The following is a 24,129-nucleotide window of genomic DNA, read 5'->3' as shown; positions in this document are numbered from 1 at the left end:
GCAGGCATGCATGCACGTTCACTTGTCCCAGTGCTCATGTGAGCCAAACCTGCCTGTAGGTCTGACAGGCCATGGAACTTGAAATTACTGGTGAGGTTGGCTACAACGTGGGAGTCTTATATGGACAGTTAGGGCAGGCACGTCTGTAGTCTTCTGCAAAATTTGACCCATCTCGTATCCTCTGTGAAGCTAATGGCACCTAGTAATTTCTTGATGGTGGTGTTATCCCCATTAGGCATTTTATAAGCTTCTGGAAACCTGCCACTGTTTCATTTAGATCTTCAGCTGCAGGAAAAAAAAAAAAAAAAAGGAAAAAAATCCCACAAAGCAATTTAATCATTAGGAGAACATTTATTTCCTTCTGGAAGGTTCCTCCCCTTTTCTTTTTCCCCTCTCTGTTTACAGACACGAGCTCTGTGTTTGAACCCCTGCAGTGGTATGATGTGCTGCTCATAAAGCAATGGAGTTTTTTGGCACTGAGCTGAAGAACATATAGCAGTGCAATGGCAGTTATCATAAGGTGTGTGTCTGTTCTGTGCTACAGTGGTGAAGGATCTGGAGCACAAATGTGATGGGCAGCGGCTGAGAAAGTCAGAGAAAGTCTTAGAGCTGCTGTCTGTCTGCAACGCATGTGCAATTCTATTCAATACCAGATTGGAAAATTTGCTGGCTTCAGTTTAATTAATCATCTTGTTGGTTTCAGTTAGGAATTTTATGAAGTTCTTGCGCATTTGGGGAGCATTCTTTAATTAAAGGCAAACTGATTTTTGCTTGTAGGCATTATTTTTTGTGTTTAAATATGGCATAATTGGAATTATACTCTCCTAAACTTGAGTCTCAATGTGGTGCAGGGACCAGTCCACCAATTTGTTTCTCCCAGCTTGTCCTGCTGTCAAATACAATATGAAGTGACGATAAACAGAAGCATCGAGGCTCACAACATCACAGCACTTTATGGTGCAGTGCAGAGAGCTTCTAGTCAAAGCTGCCAGGAATGTTAGTAGGAGATGCTTATAGTATTAGGCTATTTAAATAGTGTGTCCATTATAAAGGAATACTATAGTCTTATGCATGCAGTTCTTGGACTGGATGGGATTCAGCTGATTGCATTCATTAGAAGCCCAATATGTGTTGTTATGTCCACTCTCCCAGTAGCTTTTCCCAAGGACCCGTTGTGATTCCTCCATCTTTCTCTGCCATTCATTCTGTATCATTGGAAAATTAGCACTTAAAGCAAACAAAAAATGGCGTTGCAGGATATCAGGAAGAAAATACAGTAACTGAAGGCTGAGTGTCAGAACGTGTGTTTATGTTACAGGACGTGAGTGTTTGTTTTTTATAGGCACTTTGATTCTGGAGTTTAAAGAAGGGTCACTTTCAAAGTGTGCGAATACAGCCGTGGGTGCTGTTGTTTTGTTGGGTTTTTTTTTCCTTGAGATTTGGGAACGTACTGAGGTCAGGCCTGAGGAAAAATCAACTGAAGGCGATTGAGATTCATTGATGTTAATTGGCTTTAGGTCAGCTCTTGCCTTGTCCTGTCAAGTGTAAGAATAAGTCAAAAGAAATAAGTACAAAGAAATGTGAAAGGCCAAGGCTTGTTGAAATAGAAGGCAATTGTTAAATGTTATAAACATATGCTGTCTCCTAAATGCATGGCTCAGTAGATGTGTGACATGTCTGAGAATTATGAGGTTCGTGGTACGAAACCCGAAGCTGTGTATGTCTGTGCGCTCACTCCACCACATGTTTTATTTAGCGCTCAGATAACTCTTGTTTACCTGGAGGGCAGGGAGGATTGTTTTGTCTTTTTCTGGTGACTGTAGCATTGCCTTGAGTGTGCTCAGATGGTCACCCTGGAAATTGCTGCTTGAAGAGGCTGACCAGATCCCAGCCGTATATTAACCACCGTCATTCTTCTCTTCCTTTGCAGAAGGACGTAGCTCTGAAACCTCAGGAACGTGTGGAGAAGCGACAGAATCCTCTGGCCAAGAAGAAACGGGAAGCACTTACCAATGGGCTGTCATATCTTCCGAAAAAGAACAGACTGCACCACCACCAGTACAGCTCTGACCGAGAAAACGATCGCAATCTTTGCCAGCACCTTGGGAAAAGGAAGAAATTACTGAAGGGCCTCAGACAGGTAGGAGAGCAGTTACCTCTGGTGGGGAAGGGGGACCTTGGCTGTTGGCCCGTGGCGTGTAGAAGTGGATTGTTTGTTTTATGGGATCGCTGGTTTGTTTTAACCCCTTTGTGGGTGCTTTACTGTTGGGCTCTTGGGTGCCACTTGCTGTCAAGTCTTGGTATGAGAAGAGATTGACCAAACGGGAAAGAAAGTGGCTTACTGCTGCTGGAGCTGAGCTGATTAATGGATGTCCAGAGGTTGGAAGGAGTTTCATGTAGGCTGACTGTGAGACTGTCAGGGCAAATAAATGTGTGTTATGCTGCCGTGCAGACTTTGTGTTAAAAAATACACCTTCTTGTCTTTAGACTCTGTACACGGAAACCTAAGATTCTCTCTGAGGGAAGGGCAAGGTGAGGGAGTTGTGAGAGAGCAGCTGTTAATCAAGACAAAACTCTTAAGACCCATTATGGGTGTGAGGAGCTCATTTGTAGGATGTCAGTGCTACCAGTGTGAGCTCTTTTGGGTTACTGATCACCTATCTGGAAGAAGAATTTCCTCCTTGCCCAGCACTGGGGATGTCTTACAGTGGTAGCTGAGCTGCAGGGGTACAAATGAGTGAATGTGCAGTATCCAGGAGTAGAAAGCTTGAGGCTGGAAGTGCTGGTCTCTTCTCTTCAGGTCTGTGCAGTGCTGTGTTTCCCATTTTTAAGGAAGAAAAATATGTGGCAGAAGTCATTTCTCTAGCAAGAAAAGCCAAACTTTGCTTTTTTGATGAGTGATATCCTGTGCTTTTTTATTATATACTAAAAATAAATCAGCTCTTGGACATTCTACTGATGGCATGTACCCGTTGGTTGTTTGGCTCATTGTCTGCAGAGCTGAAGTCTAAAGAAACAAAAAAAAAGAGGCCGGTTTTGACCCAAATTTGAGTGATGCTGACGGCTCTTCATCCAAGATGTATCTGTTTAATGGAGATAGTTGGTGTTCTTTGAATGAGTCTTTATCCTTGGTTGGTGAAAGCCAAGCATTGCTTTGCTGAGAAACTTAATATAGAAAACTGAGAATTTGCTGCTTCTCCTTCTATGACCTCAGGAAAATGGGAGAAACTTTGAGAACAAGTATGTTGACTTGCATTCCATTTTGATAATGAGCTACAGAACCTGATAACAGTGTTTTCATTGAATGTATATAAAACTAAATTAAGAGATGATAGAGTTCAGCCATGCGAGCAAATTGTATAGTATCTATACTACCACACCTGTTAAAGGTATTTCTGCTCGTTCTGGCATTGTTATTTCTGTTTCTGAGGAAGGCTGGGACACTCTTCAAGGCAGTTGATGGAATGAATATGAGTGGATATCGAAGGCTGCTGTGTTCCTTCGTTGTTTTCTGTGTTCACCTAAGCCTTCTTCATTGTGTTTCTTTTCAGTATGTCAAATGGTAAATATCTCTGCTTTGTACAGTAGGAACTGGCCTTCAGAAAAGCTGACTTCTTGCACTTTTTGAGTCCCCTGGCATAGCCTGCTGTCAGGTGAAACCTTTCTGCCTGGTACTTAAGCAATGAAGGAATCAGCCAAGCTGCTGATGGAGGTTATTTGTGAGGTTATGTTTTCAAAAATAAATATACACTGACTTGGAAGGTATTGAGTTGACAAATGTCATGGAAAATGCTTTTCCTTTCCGCTGATAAATCTGAGAACTCTGCTTAATTCCTGAGGGATAAACCTGCGAGGAAATAAAATATCTTGCTCGGTATAAATTTAATACATTTGGAAGGCGTACAGCTCCTTAGACAAGAACATTTTAGTCTTGAGAACAGCTTAGGTACTTGCAAATCCAAGTGGCTTTGGTATTTAAGTGCAAGGAAAAAAATGCGTAATGAAATAGACTATAAAGCTTATTTGAAAAGACACCCAACTTTTACGTGCAATATTTATGCTAAGTATTTTGTCATTTCTTTCAAGACAAATGGCAAAGATGCTGGAAAAAAAGGAGGGGGTTAATAAGTTCTGAGGATATGTTCCCTCTGAACATGTAGCATCTTCCCTCCTAGAGCAGCCATTGGCCATGCGTGATGAGTTTGGTTTCTCATTGTCATCTCACTGCTGTGCTGGGCTCTCACTTGGAAGTAAAGCTGCTTGTTAGATGAGAACAAGTCAAGAACTGGGCTCACTGCTGTTTTGTACTGGTCAAAGGAGGAAGATCTGAAGCCAGTAGGGTGGCGAGGCACTGGCATGGGCTGCCCAGAGAAGCTACGGATGCACCATCACTGGTGGCATTCAAAGTCAGGTTGGATGGGGCCTTGGGCAGCCTGGTCTACTGGGTGGCAACCATACCCATGGCAGATAATCTCTTTGTTCCCTTCCAACCGATGCCATTCTGCGATTCAGTGTAAATTTAGTTTGCTGCTGGAGATACATAGAAAGATATAGATATATATGGATATGGAATCTCTGCTGTATTAAGGCTATGTAATTTAGACATAAGCAAGGTATCCTGCTCCTGTTGTCCTCAGAGGAATTCTGAATTGTCACATGTGAATATTGTGTTTGGATGGCAGGATGCCATCTCGGTGCTGTCACTTGCATTCCTGTGCTGGCAAACAAGCAAGGCTGCAGTCTGTCCCTCTTGGGAATGTTTTACACCTGGAGATCTTGTTTGTCGTTCTACCAGTAGTTAACAGTCCTGTCTGGTACGTCTCTCTGTGAAATCTGTTATCTGCTGGCAGTAACTCTCACATGCAGGATTTACAGTACGAAGCTCCCTCATCAAACAGATTTAGTTGAAGTCAGCTATTGGAAGGACTGCTAATTAGTTTTCAGAGAAAATCCTAGCCGTATTCATGCAGGTATTTATTCAGCTATGCTGAAATGCCTACAGGTTTATTGAAATCCAGAAAATGTGAAACTATAGGTTAATTAAGGCTCATATTTTACTAGCAAGAAGACTTTTGAACTCTTCTTTGTGAGCTCTTATAAATGTACTTATTAAATGCCTTGAGGAAACTTTAGTTGGCGTTAAGCAAACATAAGGCTCATCAGAATATTTCTCCAGCATTTTAGATTTAATTTCCTTTACATTAATTGTTAGATGGAGTGTTACTATGCGTTTCCTTTAAGGCTCTTGTGGAAATCTTGAAGTGAGCATTGTTAAATTAGAAAAGGGATGGCAACAAACTGTAATGGCTTTTAATGCGGTGTTGTTCCTCGAGGTCTGAGCAGAACGGAGCATGCAAGGAACAAAGGACGCTGATTGCAGCAGGTGCACGAGTGTGCTGATAGCAAGAGGAAGGATCAGGGTTCTTTGTTCAGGGGGTAATTGTTCTAGAAAGAAAAGCAGATGCTGACTTCTGCTACCACCACCATTTCCTTCGTTGCCTTTTTATCTCCTTGGCTGGAAGATGCGGTGTTGTAGGAGAGGATCCTCTTCAGTGTATGTATGCTCCTGCAGCAGCAGTCTGGGTGCTGTGCAGTGGTCCGTGAGCTGCTTTATGTGCAGTAGGAGACTGCAGTGTGTGCTGTGGGGCCGTGCCTAAGCCAGCTGAATCCAGAAAGGCATGGAGAGAACTGAGTCCCAGTCCCTGGTGCTGAGTGAGACACACTGGCAGAGAGGGCAAAAAAATGAATTAAGGAGGGAAACCTGGAGATGGAGAGGTGAATTAGAAGGTAAGTTTTAGTGTGACAAAGGGAACATGGGGAAGAAGTGTAAAAAGATGCACGTCTCAATCTGAGAGCCAGCAGCTACAAGCATTAGCTTTAACCTTGCAGTCCATTTACATGAATCAAATAAAGGGGAGGGAGGAAAGTATTGAAACTTTCCCTTCTCGGAATCAAGTCAGAGATTCCCCCTGTCAGTCTTGCCCCGAATCTGCATGTCTCAGACAGGAAACTTGGTGGCTGCCCTCCTGCCTGGCCATCATCACTTGCAGGCATTAACTGTGCTCGGGATCAGGTTGCAGCACGCTCAGCCTCAGGTGTGGAGGTGGCAGTGCTCTGCTGCTGCAGTGGGTGACGTACCTGCTGTGAGCTGCCATCAGTCCTGCTGGTGGTGAGGAACCAAGGCCGTGCACGGCAGGTAACAGCACATTGGGACCTGGTGTGAGCTGTAGGGCTCGTGGTGCCACAGGGTGGGAGCTGAGCAGATGGGTTTGATTGTCACCGTCAGCACGATTCCAGCGAGAGCTGGCTGCTGACAAGCCATTTACAATGTGCTATTTACAGTTTGGGTTTGCAGTCTCTCAATGACATCTGAGTGCTCTTTAGCAACTGCTTTCATTACTGCTTTTCTAAGAGCTGTTAATTGAAAATGAAGTTGTGGGTGGGCTTTGGGAGTGAAACAGTGCCTGCAAGTATTATAGGCAAGTGCACAGAAACGTTTAATTTCTTTTGACTCCCAACTTGCAGCTTTGTGCAGGAGCATGGGAAAAGCACACAGGCATGTATGGTTTGGGGTCGGATACCTTTGTAATGCTGCACAGAGCATGCACAATGAGTGAAGAAGGCCTGCGTCTCCTCGTCTGTGGCTGCTGTGATTTGGGGTTGCTGTGTTGGCAGCTGGTGGGTTTAGATGATGAAAGCTGCAGAAGACAAGGAAAGAACCAGGGCTGTGGAATGAACTTGGTGGGACACCAAAGGGGTGTGTGGGCTGCTTTTGCACTGCTGGAGTCAAAGACTATGTTGCTACTGACTTACAGAGCGTGGGGCAGACCTGCACGCCTGAGGAGCAGAATCAGTTCAGCGTAAGGAGAGCAGCAGGACTGCCGTTCAGGGAGGGAAACTGAAATCATGACTTCTCGTTCTGTTTGTAAAGAGAGGTGTTTTTCTTTTCAAAACGCTGGCACAGCCGTGTTGAAATTGCTGGGTTTGTTGTTTGTGTTGCAACCTACACAGCATGGTTGCAAGCTCTGTGCAGCGCACGAGGCATTTGCAAGCGATGCTGAAAGGTTACAGCTACCTGAAGCAAATGCCACAAGCAACGCAAGCAGGAGGCCTGCTGGAACAGTGCTTTGCCTGCAGCGTGCGGAGTCATCGTTCAGGGCAGTGCTTTTTGCTGGCACTCACTGCAGCCCTGTGGCACCCAGAGCCGCTCGCAGAAGCAGGCAGGGTGCAGCCGTGCCCCACACACACCTGCACTCACAGAGCAGCAGCTCCGGGACGCTGCTGCTCAGCTGAGGATGCTCCTGCAGTGCTGTGTCCCTGGCACTGCCCTCCCCCCCCCCCCCCCCCCCCCCGACGTAATCACTGCTTTCACCTGCAATTTTTCAATAAGCTATTGAATTACACCTCTCTAAATGATACGCTGCAAATCCAGCGGGTCCTAATTGCTAATGATGGTTCTGAAAGACTTTCATTTGACTGTAATGAGGTTTGCAAGCAATCAGCTGCCCTCATCAGAATTGAAAACACATATAATGTAAAATACAGGCTGATGGGAACGTTGCGTTTTCTTAAAAGGAGAAGGGAAGAGGAAGATGTTCTATTAGCAGAAGCTGTGACATACTTTAACACCTTGCAAACATCATGTGTGAAATTAATTCTTTTCAGTATTTTACCATCTGGCAATGTTATTGTTCTGTATACATCACTGTGTAAAGTGTGCTTCCTTCGCTCGGGTACGAGCCTGTGTTTGAAATTGTAATCGTGAGTCAAATTGATTACTGAGGCTGTTATCCCTGCTAGATAGGCTAAAATGCATGTTGGGAAACCCCACGGGCTCAAAATGGCTCTTCCTTGGAGAGCTCCACTTGCAGGGCTGGTGCTGCTTGGAGGAGCAGGGCCTGCTGTGCCATGCCTCTCTGCTGTGCACAGCCATCCGTGCTGAGAGGGAAACTCTATCCAGGTGTTTTTCTCCTCCAACAAAATTGCCTGTGTTTTAGATTCAGTGCTGTGATAACTGTTTCGTAGTGCAGTACCATTTGATCCTGTCCATGTGCTACTGCATCAGCCATCCGCTCAGAGCCCGGAGCTTGGTGCTGGCACCATCAAGTTGCACTATGGGCTCTGTAGCGTGGTGGAGCACGGCTTGACCTGGCCTCAGCCTGGTGTTTGCCCACCCTGGCTGAACTACCAGTGTTTGTGGTGGGGAAGATCTCTGAAGCAGGATGAGAATGTGGCTGTTCGGTCCCAATGTGGTCACTGGTGTCATTATCCTGTGTGCTACTTGCAGAGGGAAGAACTTGTACAGCTGGGGAGATGCATGGCAGAGCTTGGATCACATCTGGAGGCAGGAGGAGGGGGTGGGATAGGGCTGCCTCTGTGTTCCCTCTGAAGCTAGTGGTGTGAGCTGCTTGCACCTGGGAGGTGGCAGCAGGAAGGCTTCTCTGCTTCATCTGCTTTCCTCTCCCATCGCTGTTGTGTTGCAGGTGATCAGGCTTGCAAGAAAATGAGCAATGTCGGCATGTTTTTATTTCTAAGCAAATCTTGCCGCCGGTTTGTGATCCACCCTGCTGCATCTTCCTTTGTCTTTTGGCTCTGCTTTGTGCAGCTGAGGGGCTGCCAGAGGGTCCCACTGGGGTGTGATGGGCTGTCCCTGCAGTGTGGCCCCACCTGCTCCCTCCATCCCATGGGGCACGAGCTTCCAGCGCGTTTTCCAAACTGGAAAAGAAAGATTAGAAACGGTGACTTCCTAGGTTAACCTAATTATGTTAATCAATTAGGTACCTTGAGAATAACAGCGTAAGAAAAATAAAATTACTGTGCGTGGAGCTGTTATTGTCTCGCAGGATTATCTTTTTCCTCTTAATGCTGGCACCCTACTTTAATTGAAAACTTTAATGATTACTGAATGTGCTGTACTGGGAGGTGAACCATACTTGCAATGAGTGATGCAATCGGTTTCTGTCTTTAGAAGTTCTTAAGCATGTTGCCCATAAGGAATTAGTCAAAAAATTAATATTGGGCTTCTTGGAGATGAGTTGGGCTGTAGCTTAAGTGGTGGTTGAGTTTGATATTTAGACAGTGTAGTAAAGTGACCATATTGAATTAAAATATAAATCCTTCAGCATGTAAAAGAATGAAAATATATATACATATATATGTATATATACACACACACAAACACTTTGGGCTACACAACTGAAATCCAAGCCAAGACTTGTGACCTGTAGATTTGCGTGTGCATTAACTGTGGAAGCACAGCAGTTCATCCACAAGCTGCTATCCAAAGGGTGAAAGCACTGGAGCTGCTTTTGCCTCTTCCCCACAAGCAATGCGTTTGCTCAGGGATGATGCAGGGCAGTGATGGGTTTGAAGGTGGCCCTTCCCTTTTGTCCTGACCTTTCCACAGAACAATTTCCTCTGCTGGTTATTAAAATACAGTGAGGCTATGAGTGATTGGAGTTGCTCTTATGTAGAAGTTAATAAAGTAAAACATATGTTAATAGGGGATCAGCTTCAATCATGACTGCAGTTTTGCTAGTTACACTGTTGGAAGTTTGCCTCTGAGGCTGGTAGGAGCACACAGGCTGTGACAAAAGACACTCGTGATGAGTTTTGCATACTTGCGATGGGTTTAATTTTGCCTTCTCCAACAGTAAGTTAGTGTAGGCTTTGGTTCAGGGTTACCATTTCATACTGGATCAGCACTCGGAAAGATTTTACAGATGTCACCCCAAATTGAGGGTGTCAATTGAGCGAGTCCTAAGCTTGTTCTGAAGCCACCCCTTAGGACACAGTATGAGCACGTTCCTTGCTGTCACTGCCTTCCTGATACCTGCATTCGTGCACTGCTGATCTCTGTGAGTAGCTGTGCCAACCCGTTTTGAAGAAGACTGAAGTCTGCATTTTCTTCATTTAAAAGCAGTGCTGTTACAGCATCGCTTGAGTTCTTCCTAGTGTGGAAGGCACCAGAAGAATGCTGCCCTTTTCGTCCAGCAAAATGAAGATGTAGAGAGTGACTGCTTTTCTAAATTAGTTGTTGGTGTAAACACTGGGGAGGCACGAGGTCTGTTTCAGGTGAAGGAAAAGCTTGGCAGAAGGCAATGCAGGCATAAAAGTAGTGCTACAGGGAAGTTAAGCTTCCAGCCCAAAGGTGGTCAGACTCCATAGGAAACTGTGGCAGAAGCAAGCAGGGGAATGGCAGGTTTGTGGGCACACGTGGGTTGGGATTCTAGAAAAAGGCTGAATGCCATTGAGCAATGACAGCAGGGAGCTGCATCCCTGACCTCCCTGTCCTGTGGCCTGTCTGCCTGCTTGCTGCCTTGGTCAGTGTGCTAACAGCCCTGGATGCTGCAGATACAATTGTCAGGCTTGAAATGAATTCCTGATCTCCTCTTCATGAGGGAGGAGAACCCAAGTTTGTTCAGGAAACACAGTTCGGCTTGTGCTCAACTCATCCATCCCCATGTTCCCCCAGCTAAATGTAGGTCCTTAGCACAATAAAAGCCAGGAAAGCTGAGAGTGGGGATAGAACTGCAAGCTGGGGCTCAGTACACTTTAAAAGATCTCAGATTGTCTTTGTGTAAGTGTTGCAATCAGAGCACTCCTGAAGCAGGCGGATGTTCTTAAAGCCCCGTGCAGCAGTGGGCAGTTGGTGCAAGGAACATTCTGTGGTGCTGCTGCTTTGGAGGACTGTGCTCAGTGTTTCCAGCTGCCTTCTGTGCAGGTTTTGCTGTGCTCTAATTGGACAAAAAGTCTCCTCCTATGTAGAAAAGTGCCCAAAGCAGGCAGAGGTGTAATGAAGGTGGAAATGCTGTTCAAACTACTCGTGTTCAAACTACTCATCATTTAATGTTTTATACCTCCCCTCTCTCTCTTACACATGTTCCTCTCTTGTAAAGCACTGTATTGCTTCCTGTGTGTGTAGCAGCTTTCAGCAAGGCGAGCAGCTTTCCAGGTGCTTTGATGTTAATTATAGTCCCTCCATAGGGCTTGCTAGGTGAGGGGAGCTGGCTTGTATGCTTAAGACACTAAATAAAGGAAGGAATGATGCTGTGTTTTCTGTTAAATGAGAGCTGTGCCACGTTTTGGTATCAGCTGGATTCACCGCTCTTGGTGGTAAAAGGAGACAGGTTATTTCAGCAGGGTTTGTCGCCGTGATGAGATGAGGGGAAGTGGTTTCAAATGAAAAGAAGAGAAATTTAGATGGGATATGAGGAAAAAGCTTTTCATGGTAAGGGTGGTGAGGTTGCCCAGAGAAGCAGTGGTGCCCCATCCCTGCAGACAGCCAAGGTCAGGCTGGAGGGGCTCTGAGCACTGATGGAGCTGTGGGTGTCCCTGTGCACTGCAGGGAGTGGGACCTGATGGCCTTTAGGGGTCCCTTCCAACTAAACGACCCTATGAAAAGGGATCTGAGCGCTGGGACTGGGGTCTGTGTGCCTCAGACTTGATTGAGCTGCAGCTCAGGTTGGGGTTCCACAGAAATGGGGAAACCTCTTGCTGTCTGCAAATAAAGCCACTGCATCCTCAGTCTGAGTCGGTCGCTTTGTGCCAAGAGAACAACCCTGGAAGGGGTCATTTGTGGCAGTGCCAGGGTGGGAGCTGAGGCAGCGAGCGCTGCGGCTTGTGGCAAATCATGGCCTCTATTCCCTCTCTTCATCTCCTGTGTAAATCGTGTTTAATCATAAAGAACTTGTCTACCAATTCCTAATCAGGGCATGAAGGCTTAATCAGAGAATTGGTGCAGTGCTGGGAGGTGTTCAGATGAAGGGTTCGCTACCTGCGTGATGCACGAAATATCAATTGTTTCTAGAAGTGACCCCCATAATAACCATACACTGTGGGCTGACTGCTGCTGGTGTGCTCTTACTGCCCTGCAGGACCTTCCGGGGCTGCGTTACTTCCAGAAGCAATCCCAGCCATCACAGAGCATTCCCTGCAGTAGGGCTGTGTGGCTGTTCTGTTTCACTGGGGGAAAGAGACCTCTCCTATCCATCGCCATGCGGGGGTTGTAGTTCTAAATCTTTCCCATTTAAATCACGAAAATCTGTTTCCCATGAATAATTCAGCGATCTGATTTGGGAGAATTACTTGCAGCCCATGTATATTAAAGAGCCAACCTGCTCCGCCAGTTCTGTTCCAGGCGCCGTGGATGGGGGTTTTCTCTCTCCCACAGAAACGATCATCTTTGTTAGAAAATAAAGCTGTTGCTCTGTTTGGCCCTTTTGATTGCGTGAGGATCTTCCTTTAAACCTCGTGGGCTAAGATTGAAGCTGGAGAAAAATAAACCCCTTCGTACAGTAGCTCCTCGAATTCAATTTGGAGAGAGTAAACCTTGTACCATATCCATTAGGAAAATGGCAGTATTCTTCCATTTCCTGACGTTATTCAATTACTTACCCTGCTTCCTGCTTTTAGCGTAAACTGTATATTTTAGCTCATGACCTTTGACAGCAAATTGAATCACAAGTGGAGATGCAATGGAAGGTGGGTTTTTTGTTTTCTTGTTTTTTGAAAAAAAAGGGGCTTTAAAAGCATTGAAGTGTAGGAGATTTGCTGTTTTGTTTAGTTTTTAATGAGCCTTGCTGTAGATTTTTGTACTACGGTGCATTTTTCCACAGAAAAAGGAAATTTAAGTTAATTTCCTTCCCCCTTTTGCACTGGAGAACAGCGCAAGTCTGCTCAGCTGCTGGCCTTAGTGCATGCCTCCTGTAATTAGCATTGCATATTTTAGTTAATACCAATAAAACTGGAGTTTGTTTAATTTAGAATCAACCCCTTGTTTAGATTGGATTAGCACTTTCAGAGAAATATTTAGCTTGTAAAATGATGCTGTTGACACACAGCAGTTACAAGCCCAGAGCTGCTGGGAGCTCAGTTCCACTGCGGCTGCCTCTCCTGCCCCTGCCCACGTGTGGGGCTGTGTGTTTCTAACGTGATTTCATGTGGCTTAAAGCTCTGCCATGGGATGCGAAAGTGTCGTCTTCTGCATCACCAGAACAGCACAGCTCAGCTCAGCTCTTTGAAGGTGAGGCAGTCTTTGTTGACGCTGCACACGCACAGTGCTTGCAGGAGGCAGAGCAACGCTGTGAGCAGTGCTGTGGGGTATTACTGCAGCATCCTAACGAGCCTCTGCCAATCAGTAACCCCAACCGTGGGCTCTGGAGGACCTCAGGGCACTGCAGGCCTTCTGTGGCTGCTGTCTCACCCCAGTTTTGCTCTCTGGGAGATGGGGGCTTTGCTTTGCACAGTGGCTGGGCAGTGCGGTGACCCTCAGTGCTCAGGGGAGCTGGGGGTTGGTGTCACTGCAGTCTGGTGGGGCTCAGGGTTGTGTCCACACGTGGATCCTACCTGATTTATAAATGTGATTATTATGTGTTGACCATCCCCAGGTCTGCTGCCCCTAAAAAGAATAGAAGGAAGTGGAGAAAAAAGCAAAGGAGTACTTGGACTGGCACTGCTGTCACAGCAAAAGGCTGCCCTTCACACGTTGTTCTGACCTGCTGCTCCCCTTAGACAAGTTGTAGCTCACTTAAAAGCTTTTGGTCATGCTGTTTACCATGGAGCTGTGAATAGTGTGGAGGCAGGAAGCAGCCCAAAGCCGTGTGAGCATTTGAAGCCCGAATTTCTGCAGGAACTTCATCTGATCAGAATGCTTTCACATCACAGTTCTCCTCCCCTCCCCCAACACTTAATCATTTTTACTCATCTTATGTCACTGTAGGATAATAAGACTTTCAGGGGGGTCTCAGAGCCCACTGGTGTGCTCAGAACTTGATCTTGGACAGATGGGACTTGGTGCCTGAAGTTTGCTTCTTACACTGTGAAGAAATGGATGCTGCCTGCCAGTGGCAGCTTGCCGTAGGGCCCAGCTTTTGTGGTGTCCGGGTCGTTGTGTGCTGGGAGCCTGGCTTTTCTGCACGTGCATTCACCTGAGCTGGTAGCAGGGAGCTCTGTTGCTCGGGGCTGTGCTGTTCCGCCGGCTGTTCCAAGAGAATGTTTAATTCCTTCTTGTTCTGGCTGCAGCAATGCCAAGTACTTGTTGAACATCTGTCGGTGTGTTTGGATTATTAACTTAACTCCTGCTCGTTTCTGTTAATAAAAACATTAGAGCCTTATAACGCGCATTAGAGCTCCTCACACTGCAGTCCCCCTGAAACCCACCCGAGGGCCACTGCCATCCCAGCCCTATGAGCAGAGCGTTGCTGGAGCCTCCTGCATGTTGCTGCTGCACTGGGTGCTGCCCAGGTCTGGCAGGAAGGGAGTATGTCTAACATTCATTCCCTAAAGCTCATCAGGCTTTGAGACGGGCTGGAAAACATGGGCGGTGGGCCCTGGACTGTTTCCAGCTTTAGCAGCCTTGGTCAGAAAGCAGCAGTCTGTGCTGTGCGCTCCGTGGGGCTCTGCTGTGGGGACCGGAGCTGCTGCTGGCTGCAGTTGGTTGGTGCCAACCAAGGGGCAGTGAGCACCTACAGCTCAGGAGCCAATCCCTGTGCATGGGTCTCTGCACGGTGACACTCAGGCCTTTGCTTTCCTGTTAGCACACAGTTCCTGCGAGTTGAATCAGGGGCCAGGCCTCCTTTCGGGGCTGCATACTGTGTGCTGTGCAGTGAACTGCGCTCAGAGCTGTCCTCCCAAGCACCATAAGCTTTTATTGCAGATAATATTAATAGAAATATTAATTACATTTGGGTGTGGTTTTTTTTTTTTTTTTTTTGAATTAGAATTTCATAACGAAACCTCAAATGGGAAAACCTGAGCTGGCACGGTGTCATGGAATGCTCCAACTGGAGCTGAGAGTGGAAGAAAAGTCTGAGTGCTTTAAGGTTTATGGTTAAAAGAATGCGAAACTTTTCAGCTTGTCTGAATTTTGCAGCACTTGGCAGGCCTGGCTGGGTTTCCATAAGTGTGAAATGCAGGATAAAACTGGAGACTGAGAGCCAAGCACAATGAAATGGAAGGGATCTCATGAAACAACGTGAAGTGGGGATGCGTGGGTTTCGCTTACAGCTCTGCTTCCATCCCAGCCCTGTGAGCCCATAGGTGAGAGAAACCCATAAAGCTTTTGCTTTCCATTGGGATGCTTGCAGCAGGACCAATGTATAAGCTGTAATTAAAAGCTGTTTTGAATGTATTCTGAAGTGTTTGGCTTGGAATGGGAGGGAAAACCAATTTTCCCTCTGCCCTTCCTTTCACCCTTGAACTGAGATTTCTACACCCTGTCAGGAGGAGTGAAGAAAGCTTTTCCTTGTTCTTCCATCCAAAAAGGCTTTGTAAGGGAAGGGGGTGGGTTTCGGAGTATCCAGGAAGATTTTGCTGATGGCGGATAGGATAGGAGCAGGAGGAGCTTCTATGCAGCTCCAGAGGTCGGGCTTTTCACCATGTTGGACATCAGTCTGAATGACTGCAGTGCTGTTTGAGTGCCTTCGCTCTGCCTTCCCTCTTCCTTTACAACCTGGTGGATGTGCTGGGCAGCTTGGGGGGGGGGGGGGGGGGGGGGGGGGGGAATGGGGAAGAGGCAAACTACTTTTGGTGCCCTTCTTGTGCAGAGCCGTTCGTCTGCAACTGGCACATTTATTTATTTAAAACAAGACTTTGTAATTTTTTTCCTGGAAATTGCTGCTGGCTCTTGCAGGTCCATGTGAAACTCACTTAAGCTGATGAAAAGTGTATTCCTAGAGTATTAGTTGAGTTCTGGGGCAGGGAATGGGACACTTTACACCATGTAGAAGCAGTGGGGTTGCTTTGCACGAGCCAAGGATCGTGGAAGGATAGGCATGGGAAGGAACCTCCAGTCCAATCACCATGCTAAAGCAGTTCCCTCCAGCAGACCGCACAGGAAAGCATCCATACAGTCTCTGAATACCTCCAGTGAAAGAGACTCTCCCACCTCTGTGGGCAGCCCGTTCCGGGGCTTTGGCACCATCGCAGCAAAGAAGGGTGTGGAGCTGCAGCCAGCTTCCCCCGGTGAGCCACGCGGTGACATTCTCGTGTCATCAGCTCCTGTAGCCCAAAGCAGGGGGCGGTGGGCAGTGTTTAACTGCTGTTGCTCCTACCCCCCTGGCACTGCGACCGTGCCTGCAGCTGGGCTTCGCCCTGCCCATCAAAAAACAAACAAACAGCTTAAACTGAAGAAAATGACTTAGAGGTCTGAGCTGGTACGAGCTGTCGGGTCGGCTCTGCTGGGTCGGCTCTGCTGCTCCTCCCCCCTCGCCGGGCTGGGTTCGGGCTGGCTCTGCGAACTGGGGCTGCCCGGTCCCGGTCCCCCCTCGTCCCCGTCCGCGTTGCTGTGTCCCTTTCCCCGTCCGCAGTCCGCGCGGGGCTGGGGCTCCCTCTGCGGTCCGAACGCTCTCAGTGCGGGGCCGCCGCTCCGCTCCGCCTCTCCGCGGGCGGCCCCGGGCTGTGCGAGGGGCGCGGAGCCGTTCCGGGCGGGCGGGCGGACGGAGACGAAGGAAAAGCTCAAATGGCATCGCGGGGTCGGCTGGTGGAGACGTGGAGCTGCTGAGTATCCAGAGCCATTCTGCCTCCAGCGACGCGTGGGTACCAGGAGATGCGGTGACGCTGTGTGACAGCGGTAGGAGCCTCACCCGGGGGGTGCTGCCAGCAAGCAGCAGAAGTGGAGGAGCAGCAAAGCCGTGGGAAGCTGTAGTCCCCTCTGTTATCTCCTCTTGAAGCTCAGGAGAGAGAATTGCGGTTGCCTGAGACCATGTGCAGAGGAGTGTGATCGCATGGAGCATCTCCACCATCACCTGCAGGCATCGATGTGTGGGTGAAGGCTGCAGGGCAGCACAAGCTCCCATCACCAGCAGTGGTGTGCTCAGCTCCCAGCACCACCAGCAGAGTGGAACTGTGATTTCACTGAGTCGTCCGCTGTCAAATATTACAGTTTTTGCTGCCTTTACAGTGCCATAGCAAATTAATAACAAGAGAAGCAACAAACTGGGTTTTGCCTGTGATCAGCCCTACTTAATGTATTATTCAGCAGTGATGATTTTTTAATGGCCTGAGAAGCGTGAAACCATTTTTATGTGTCTGGATGGAAGTGGTGGCTATCAGTGATTGTTTCCATAAATCTGGATGAAGGTTGTAGTGGGGTAACTAGTTAATAGAATGTAGTAAGAGAAGGAGATGAACGGCCTTAATCCTGCTTTTATTTTTCTCCTTGCAAGCATTTTGAGAAATGCCTCAGGTTGGTAAAGGTCTCTTTATTCAACCTGCTGTATAACTATGGTAACCAAAGAACAGCTGTTCTGCAATTCTCCCCCCCCTATTTGCCCCTCACAGTGAGGAGAAGAGTGCTGCCGGACCTGCAGGGTAGCTCTGGCTTTTATGCAGGCCTGCTGCTTGGAATCTCTCGTGTCCCATAAGGAATAGACTCAATGCTGTGGGCTTTCCCACCCCAGAAATGCTCTGTGCTCTTCTCCTGTGCCTCTTCTGTTGGCATTCAGTAGCCATCCAGCATCTGAGATCCCCACTCAGCCATCAAACGTGGTTGCAGTTAATTTCATAATGCAAACCTGGCCTAAGTCTGATCGGGTAGGTTCAAGGCAGCATTGTGTCTTAATATTGCAATGTCTTGTTACTTTCATACTTTGGACTGAAGGGTGAGCACAAGACGAAGCCTTGAAAGGGAAACTCAATAATGCGTTTGTGTGAAAAGTGGATTTTCAAGCTTTAAAAGGGTTGTAATGCTCTTCTACCTTGAGATGCTAATGCTGAAACTTGAAACACAACACAATATCATTAGCAATTAAATGCGTCTGTGTACTCCTCTTACATCTTGTAAGGCTCTTTCAAATCAAAAGGGAGATGTACCCGCATCTAATAAAGTAATGATTTTGAAAGCCCTGTTTGCAATTCACAGACAGCGCCTTCATGCCTGGCATATTTGTGTAAGGTTTCAGAGTAAAATGAATTGCCCCGGGCTTTGGACTTGTGAAGGATTGACTTTTGTTCTTCGTGCTTTGCTTTCCTATGACTCCACTTTTGGCAGCTTTTGTTCCATAGTGTTCCAACATTTTAACTTAATTAATTTAATTTTCTACCTTTGAATTGCCGATGCTCTTCTCATGGTGGCAAAAGTTATGTGTAAGTAGATAGAGATAACTTCTTAAAGTTAATTATGTGTTTTAAATAGCAAATAGAAGCATACTTATATAAATATGTATATCCAGTGTGCAGAAAGCATGGTGGTAATGAGGTAGGAGCACTTCTGAGTACCGTCCTTAGAAGCCTATGGCTGAACAGAAGTGGATTTGGAAATGCATTCCTGGTGAATTTATTTACGTTATGATTTGTGCTATTTATGACACCTGTTTTCTGTTTATGCTGCTAAAACAAAGTAGCATGTGTGCACATCTGTATGTTTGCTATGCACACGATGTATTTGTTACAGGAAATGTAATGTAAACATACGAAAGTTTATATTTAAACATTGAGCCTAGCTGTCAACCACAAAACATATTTGCAAACTCTTTTCAACATGTGTAGCGAATAAAACCCTAATTAGAAACATGACAAAAGCAGGAGATGCTCATGTGTTAGTGTAATTGGTAATGGTAGTTGTGCTGAGGGGGTTTGTAACGCACAGTGTGAACTCACACGTGTTTGGGATTCATAACGTGCCCTTATAAGACGTGTGCATGGATAGCTGTGCCCAGGCCCTGACAGCTTATTTAGGGCAATGACCTCTTGATAGGGGGAGATGGTGCCTTAACGCATGTGCATAACAGTTATGGAAGTGCTGTGTCTGTGTATGTGCTGGGCCTTCTGTCTGTGGCATCTTCTGAAAATCCAGAGGAAAGAGATGCAAGTTCTGCAAGGCACGTGTGAGGAAACGCTTTGCACTTTGCAGACTGCAGCTTTGCAGACTGAAACTGCAGTCATTTCAGTGAGACCTGCAGTGTGCTCCTCCAGTGCACGTGTAGGTGGGTACCTCTGGGCAGCGATTTCCAGCAGGATAATTAGGAATAAATTTGAGTGGATCGGAGCTCTCTATTGAAAGGATGCTTTAAAATATTTAGTTCTGTAGTGCAGTCGTGACCGGCTTGCTCTGTACTTTGTCAGCTTAAATACGCTTACAACAGGATGCAAGCCTAGCAGAAAATGCCTATGTTTAGTTTCCCATTACATATGGGCAAATACTAATAACTATGAAGATAAAGGCAGTGGCTACAGCAGTGGATAATGTATTTTTGTGATAAATACTGGCTTTGCAATTTGTTCTGCCTTCTATCTCCACCGTGTCTCGTGGTTTGTGTATCCTTCCCATCAGTGTGCAGCAGCAGCCGGTTGTGCTCTAAGAAGAGACAAGCAATTTGTAACGCTGGAGTGAAATAACATGGAACGTGTCTGTGTGCCCTGAACAGCAGTCTTCTATGAGTAGCACCCAGAAATGTCATGCTCTATGTGTGGGCTGTGTTTTTATTAATCTAAAAGCACTCAACTCTTCGGTTTAGCATTTTAAATAGGAGGGGATAATATCCTGCTGTTGGCCAACACTAATGTGTTGGTACTTTTATGATGGAGTTACAGCATCAGTGGATAAAGGAAGAACAACTGACACGATCTACTTGGACTTGTGCAAAGCATTTGCCATTGTCCCACATGACATCCCTGTTGACAGTTTTGTGTGAAGGTACAAACAGGGATCAAAAGCAGCAGGTGTTGTGAATGAGCTTGGTGTCAGAGGCATTTTAGTAAGGATTCCTATTTACTAATGCCTCTAAGCTGTAACTTGTCTCTTTAATAGAGGGCTGCTATTCCTACCGGCTTTGGGGGCTGGAGCTAAAGTTCAGGGGACATTTCTGTAGCAATTGGTTATGAAATCCATTTTTCATCACTCCTGGACTTGAACTCAAGGGCAGCGCTACCGATACTGTTAATTTATAGAGTCAAAATCTCTGCTGACCTTTGGTCTTGGCATCCTTATTTACTTACCTTATTTCTGCTTCAGCCTCTGAGGGTTGGTCTCCTGCTTTGAAGTGAGGAAAAAAGAGACAGAGATTATAAGGACTGTGTTTTAATCCTTTACGTGCTGTTGTGGAAGCAGCTGCTGACTTGATTTGTTTCAGTGATTGTATTTTGGGGAGAAAGTCAATGTGTGCAATGGGTTGATTGTGCAAATACTCATCCACTTTGGGAAGAGCATCCTTACTGAGCATCTTGGGTCAGTCCTTGTTGAAAGGGATGCTCACAATGGGATGAGGCCAGGTTGTACCCGGCAGCATTTCTCCCAGACAGGAACACAACAGTTTTTCAGATGAAGTGGTGTCTTGTCAGCATCAGCTCCATCCTCACTCAGTAACTCAGATACCTAGAGTGATAGGAGTAGGGCTCATGTGGCAAAGAGTGAAGCACAAGTACGTGTTAGGAAACAATCCTGAAGAGTGGAACAGCTGCTATTCAAAGTGGAACGTTTTTAGCTTAACACATCAGCGACTTCAAAATTTCATTTCTGTAGGCCATGCTTTCTTGCAGTCTCTTCTGCCTAACCTCAGTATCCAGCATAGGCTTGGCTGTCAGCCAGAGCCCTGTTGCAGCAGTGTGGCCAAGTCAGAGCTGTGCTGCTCTGCTCCAGTGCAAGGCTCCTACCCCTCCTTGGAGCAGTGCTTCATGAGCAGAAGTGGATATATTTTCAGCTGCAGGTACGTGAGGCTCTCTGAGGGCTTTTTTTCTTCATCTTACAAGCTATTTCACAGAATCAGTTGAGTTGGAAGGGACTTGTGAAGTCCAACTCCTTGCAGTGAACAGGGTCATCTGCAGCTGGATCAGGTGCTCACAGCCCCATCCAGCCTGACCTTGGCTGTCTGCAGGGATGAGGCATCTACCTCCTATCTAGGCAGCCTGTTACAGGGTTCCACTACCCTTATTGTAAGAAACCTTTATCTCAAATCAAACCTAAATCTCCCCTCTTAGTTTGCAACCATTTCCCCTTGTCCTGTCACCACAGACCGTGTTAAAGAGTCTGTCCCCTGCAGCTCTCCCAACAGGTGTCAGTGTAAGGCAGCAGTGGTAAAACAAACCAGGGGACAAAATGGCACAAAACAAGATCGTAGCTCAATGGCTTGAATGCATCTTACAGGCAGAAATGCAGAACTTCAGGGGATTTCCCTGTGGTAAAGACAGCAGTTTGCGTGGACTCATCTCAGTACATATCCCAGTATAGCCCTCCTCCAGACCGTTCCCTGATGCTACTCACAGACATATAGCACATTTCTGCAGTGTTTCAGCTGTGCTGCTGAGGTCTTGAGAGCAGTTTGGCTCTTGCAGCCGTGCTGTTGAAGCAGTGAAGGATAAGGGCAGGCTCCTCCTTGTAGCTTTGTGAGCAATTAAAAACATTAGAAGCAGTCTGCAGTGCTTGCAGCCCTGCCTGTGGGGGATGAAAGCATGCTTTGTTTGTGTGCCAGCCAGATGCTGGTGCATCGAGTTACACCTCCACGCAGATCCTCATCCCTGTGTCCACACCAGTACTAACAAATGCTTTTTGTTGTGTCTGAGCTGCTCCCTGCTGCTGTACACAGTGCTCACTGGCCCCTCCGCAGTACTGTGCTGGGGAAGGGCTGGAGCTCTGTGCAGTCGGAGGGTGGTGGCCCTGGGATTCCCCATTGCACCTCACTTTATGTACCTCACTTTATGTATATGTTTTGCTGTTAAGCTGTTGTGACCAGTGCTAGGAAAGACTCTGACTGTTGGAAGTTTCTCTCGTTAATATGTACGTGTCTGATCTACTTCAAAGTAGTAATTTGGTTTGGCTTGGTGACAATCTCAAATACTATCTTCCTGTTTCTCTTCGCTCTCTTGCTTGTATTCCAAGTACAAAAAGCCCTTCTGTGAGTCTAGAAAAGAAGAAAAGTCTTCTTTCCCTCAGTGAAAGGTTTTTGTGTTATAACATCAGCTCCCTGGGCCACACAAACCCGAGCTGTCTCTGCTGGGCTCGGGCTCCTTATGCTCACAGTGCCTCTGTCCCCTCCTTTCTCTCTGGCTCGAGCAGCAGCACGCTGTTGCCAAATACTCTTCCAACTCTGGCTCTGTTGTTCAGCAACACCCTTGTGGGCTTTGATAGAGCATGGAGCGATGCCATGCAGCTAGCAGCCCTCCGTCCTCCATGGCAGGGGGAGAAGCTTGTGCAGAACTCATAGCAGGCCGTGCGTGGGTTTGCAGCTGCATTTGTGTGTGGTTCGTTTGCAGGGGTTTGGGGCTTTGGAACTGGTGCTCTGTAGGAACATATGGGATGTTGTCCTCCAGCGCAGCAGGAGGTGCCCCCAGGCCCAGGGCGGCAGAGGCTTCTCTCAGCTCTAGGCCCAGATTGCTCCCTGCTGTGTTTGGGGACATCCAACCCATCCTGTTCCACCATTTCTTTGCTCAGCCTTATCCCAGGAGCTTAGGTCCTTCTTCGTTGGGCAGCGTGTGTCCGTGGTGTGGCTGTGGTAGCTTCCCCAAGGGCACAGCCTGGACTGGGCTTCACGCGGGTGCAGGCCCAGCGCTCACCCTGCTCAGCCACTGCCCAGCAGTTCCCAGGGCAAAGGAAGATGTTTTTGCAACCCAAATGTTCTTATTTAGGAGCACTAACAGTATTTAAATCAGAGCAGTTACCCTTGGCCAGGTCACTGCGATGCCTGCTGCCTCACTAACAGCTTTTCCTCTGTGGCTTCCCCCATGGCTTTTGGGTCACACATAGGGAGCGTTCCGGTTTTATTTTTGCACAGACATTCATGATATCATTTAAGGATCAAATTGATGAAATATAGAACGTGTATTTTTCCCTATTTTTAAAAATGTTTTGGCTACGGAGATTATCCTGCAGTACGTATTGTGGTATTTTAGCTGTGTGTAGTCAGTGCTGGTCTCCTTGTTTGGCTGATGAGTAACTGAGCAACCCTCCTGGGTAGGAGAAGCCTTTCTTATGTGGGTGCCGATCAATAACCATAAATTGCCATTTTTGTGCTCAGTGCTGGTAGAGCCCTGAGCACTGCTCAGCATGAGTGTCTGTGTATGTATGTTTTGCAGAGGCAATCTTATGGAAGTGCATTACCTCCTTCAGGTCATGCTTTGCCATCCCTCCTCATCAAGCTGAGCAGCTTCAAGCTACGCTGGTAATTTCTGGGGCTCTGTGCTGCTGGAGAGGAGATATCTGCAACACATACCTCTGGAAATAGGATATGAAGTGGTGCAGCAGGCCAGCTCAGATGGTACCGCGAGAGGGAATTGTGAACAGCAGTACTCAATTTATAGAGTTATCTCACGTTTTCATCTCTAAACCACGCTAAAGCCTAACAGGTTTCCTGGAGAAAGACTTCAAAATTCTCACTTGTTTGTTTTTTTTTTCTCTCAAACAACGTGGTGCTAGCTGTGGTGAGAAGTCTGGAAGAGGGAATAAAATCTGTGTATTGTCATGTCTTTACAGTAACCGTGTGTGTAATCTGTGCTTCAGGCTTTGCTGCCGCATTGCAGAGTTTTGGAAAGCTCTGCTGAGATGAAATGTTTACGTGTAATCTTTGGTGAAAGTGGTGGATTACTTTGGTTAGGTGGTAATACTACTGGTGATAAACTGGCAGTGTGGGGAGAACGTAATTGCATCTTCTAAAGTTGTGTTTCAGAGATTGCAAATTTGGGTTCTGCCTTGCTTGTAGATGTCGCAAATTGAATTTGTCTGTAGAGCACAAACTATTTTTTTTTGAAGTTTTCCTGCACTGAATACATTGAAAATAAAGAAAAATGTTCTTCATGTACCTTCATTAGCATGCAGTGTTGCCATGACAGATTTATGGAAGGCATCTCGCTGCTAGAGTAGCCCAGTGCTTTATGCTGTTTGGTGAATGGCGTGATGATGTGCTGAGCTCTCAGGTTTCATTCTTGGTCCCATTCGTCATCTTGCTATGTGACTCCAAACAGACTATTTCATTCCTTTGTCTTGCTTTACCTGCGCATATAGTGCTGGTAACATTTCCTAGTGCTGTTGACACTGTGCAAGTACAACCTGCAGCTTTTATTCGCTGAAGTTTTAAGTGTGTAAGGAAAAAATCCTTCTTGTTCCACTTCTGTTTTGGATTTATGTTTGATTTCTGCTCTTTTTCATCTGCTGTGGATGTTGTGAGGAAGTCAGGAGTATATGTGACATTTGGAGAGTGACAG

General features: G+C 46.7%; 1 protein-coding gene across 7 annotated transcripts in view; it reads left to right on the top strand.

The window, feature by feature from the left end:
- The window catches only part of AUTS2 (activator of transcription and developmental regulator AUTS2), a 663,053-nt gene that overhangs the window by 151,967 nt on the left and 486,957 nt on the right, over window positions 1-24,129 (top strand). For all 7 annotated transcript variants that reach the window (XM_046902440.1, XM_046902439.1, XM_015295944.4 and 4 more), the window contains exon 2: window positions 1,931-2,140. In XM_046902440.1, coding sequence (XP_046758396.1) covers window positions 1,931-2,140 — 210 coding nt within the window. The remainder of the gene's footprint in view (window positions 1-1,930; window positions 2,141-24,129) is intronic.

This window comes from Gallus gallus, chromosome 19 (assembly GCF_016699485.2).
Source record: "Gallus gallus isolate bGalGal1 chromosome 19, bGalGal1.mat.broiler.GRCg7b, whole genome shotgun sequence".
In the NCBI taxonomy this organism is placed as follows: Eukaryota; Metazoa; Chordata; class Aves; order Galliformes; family Phasianidae; genus Gallus; species Gallus gallus.
Note: the sequence above shows the minus strand (reverse complement) of the source record. Positions and strands in the feature narration are given on the sequence as shown.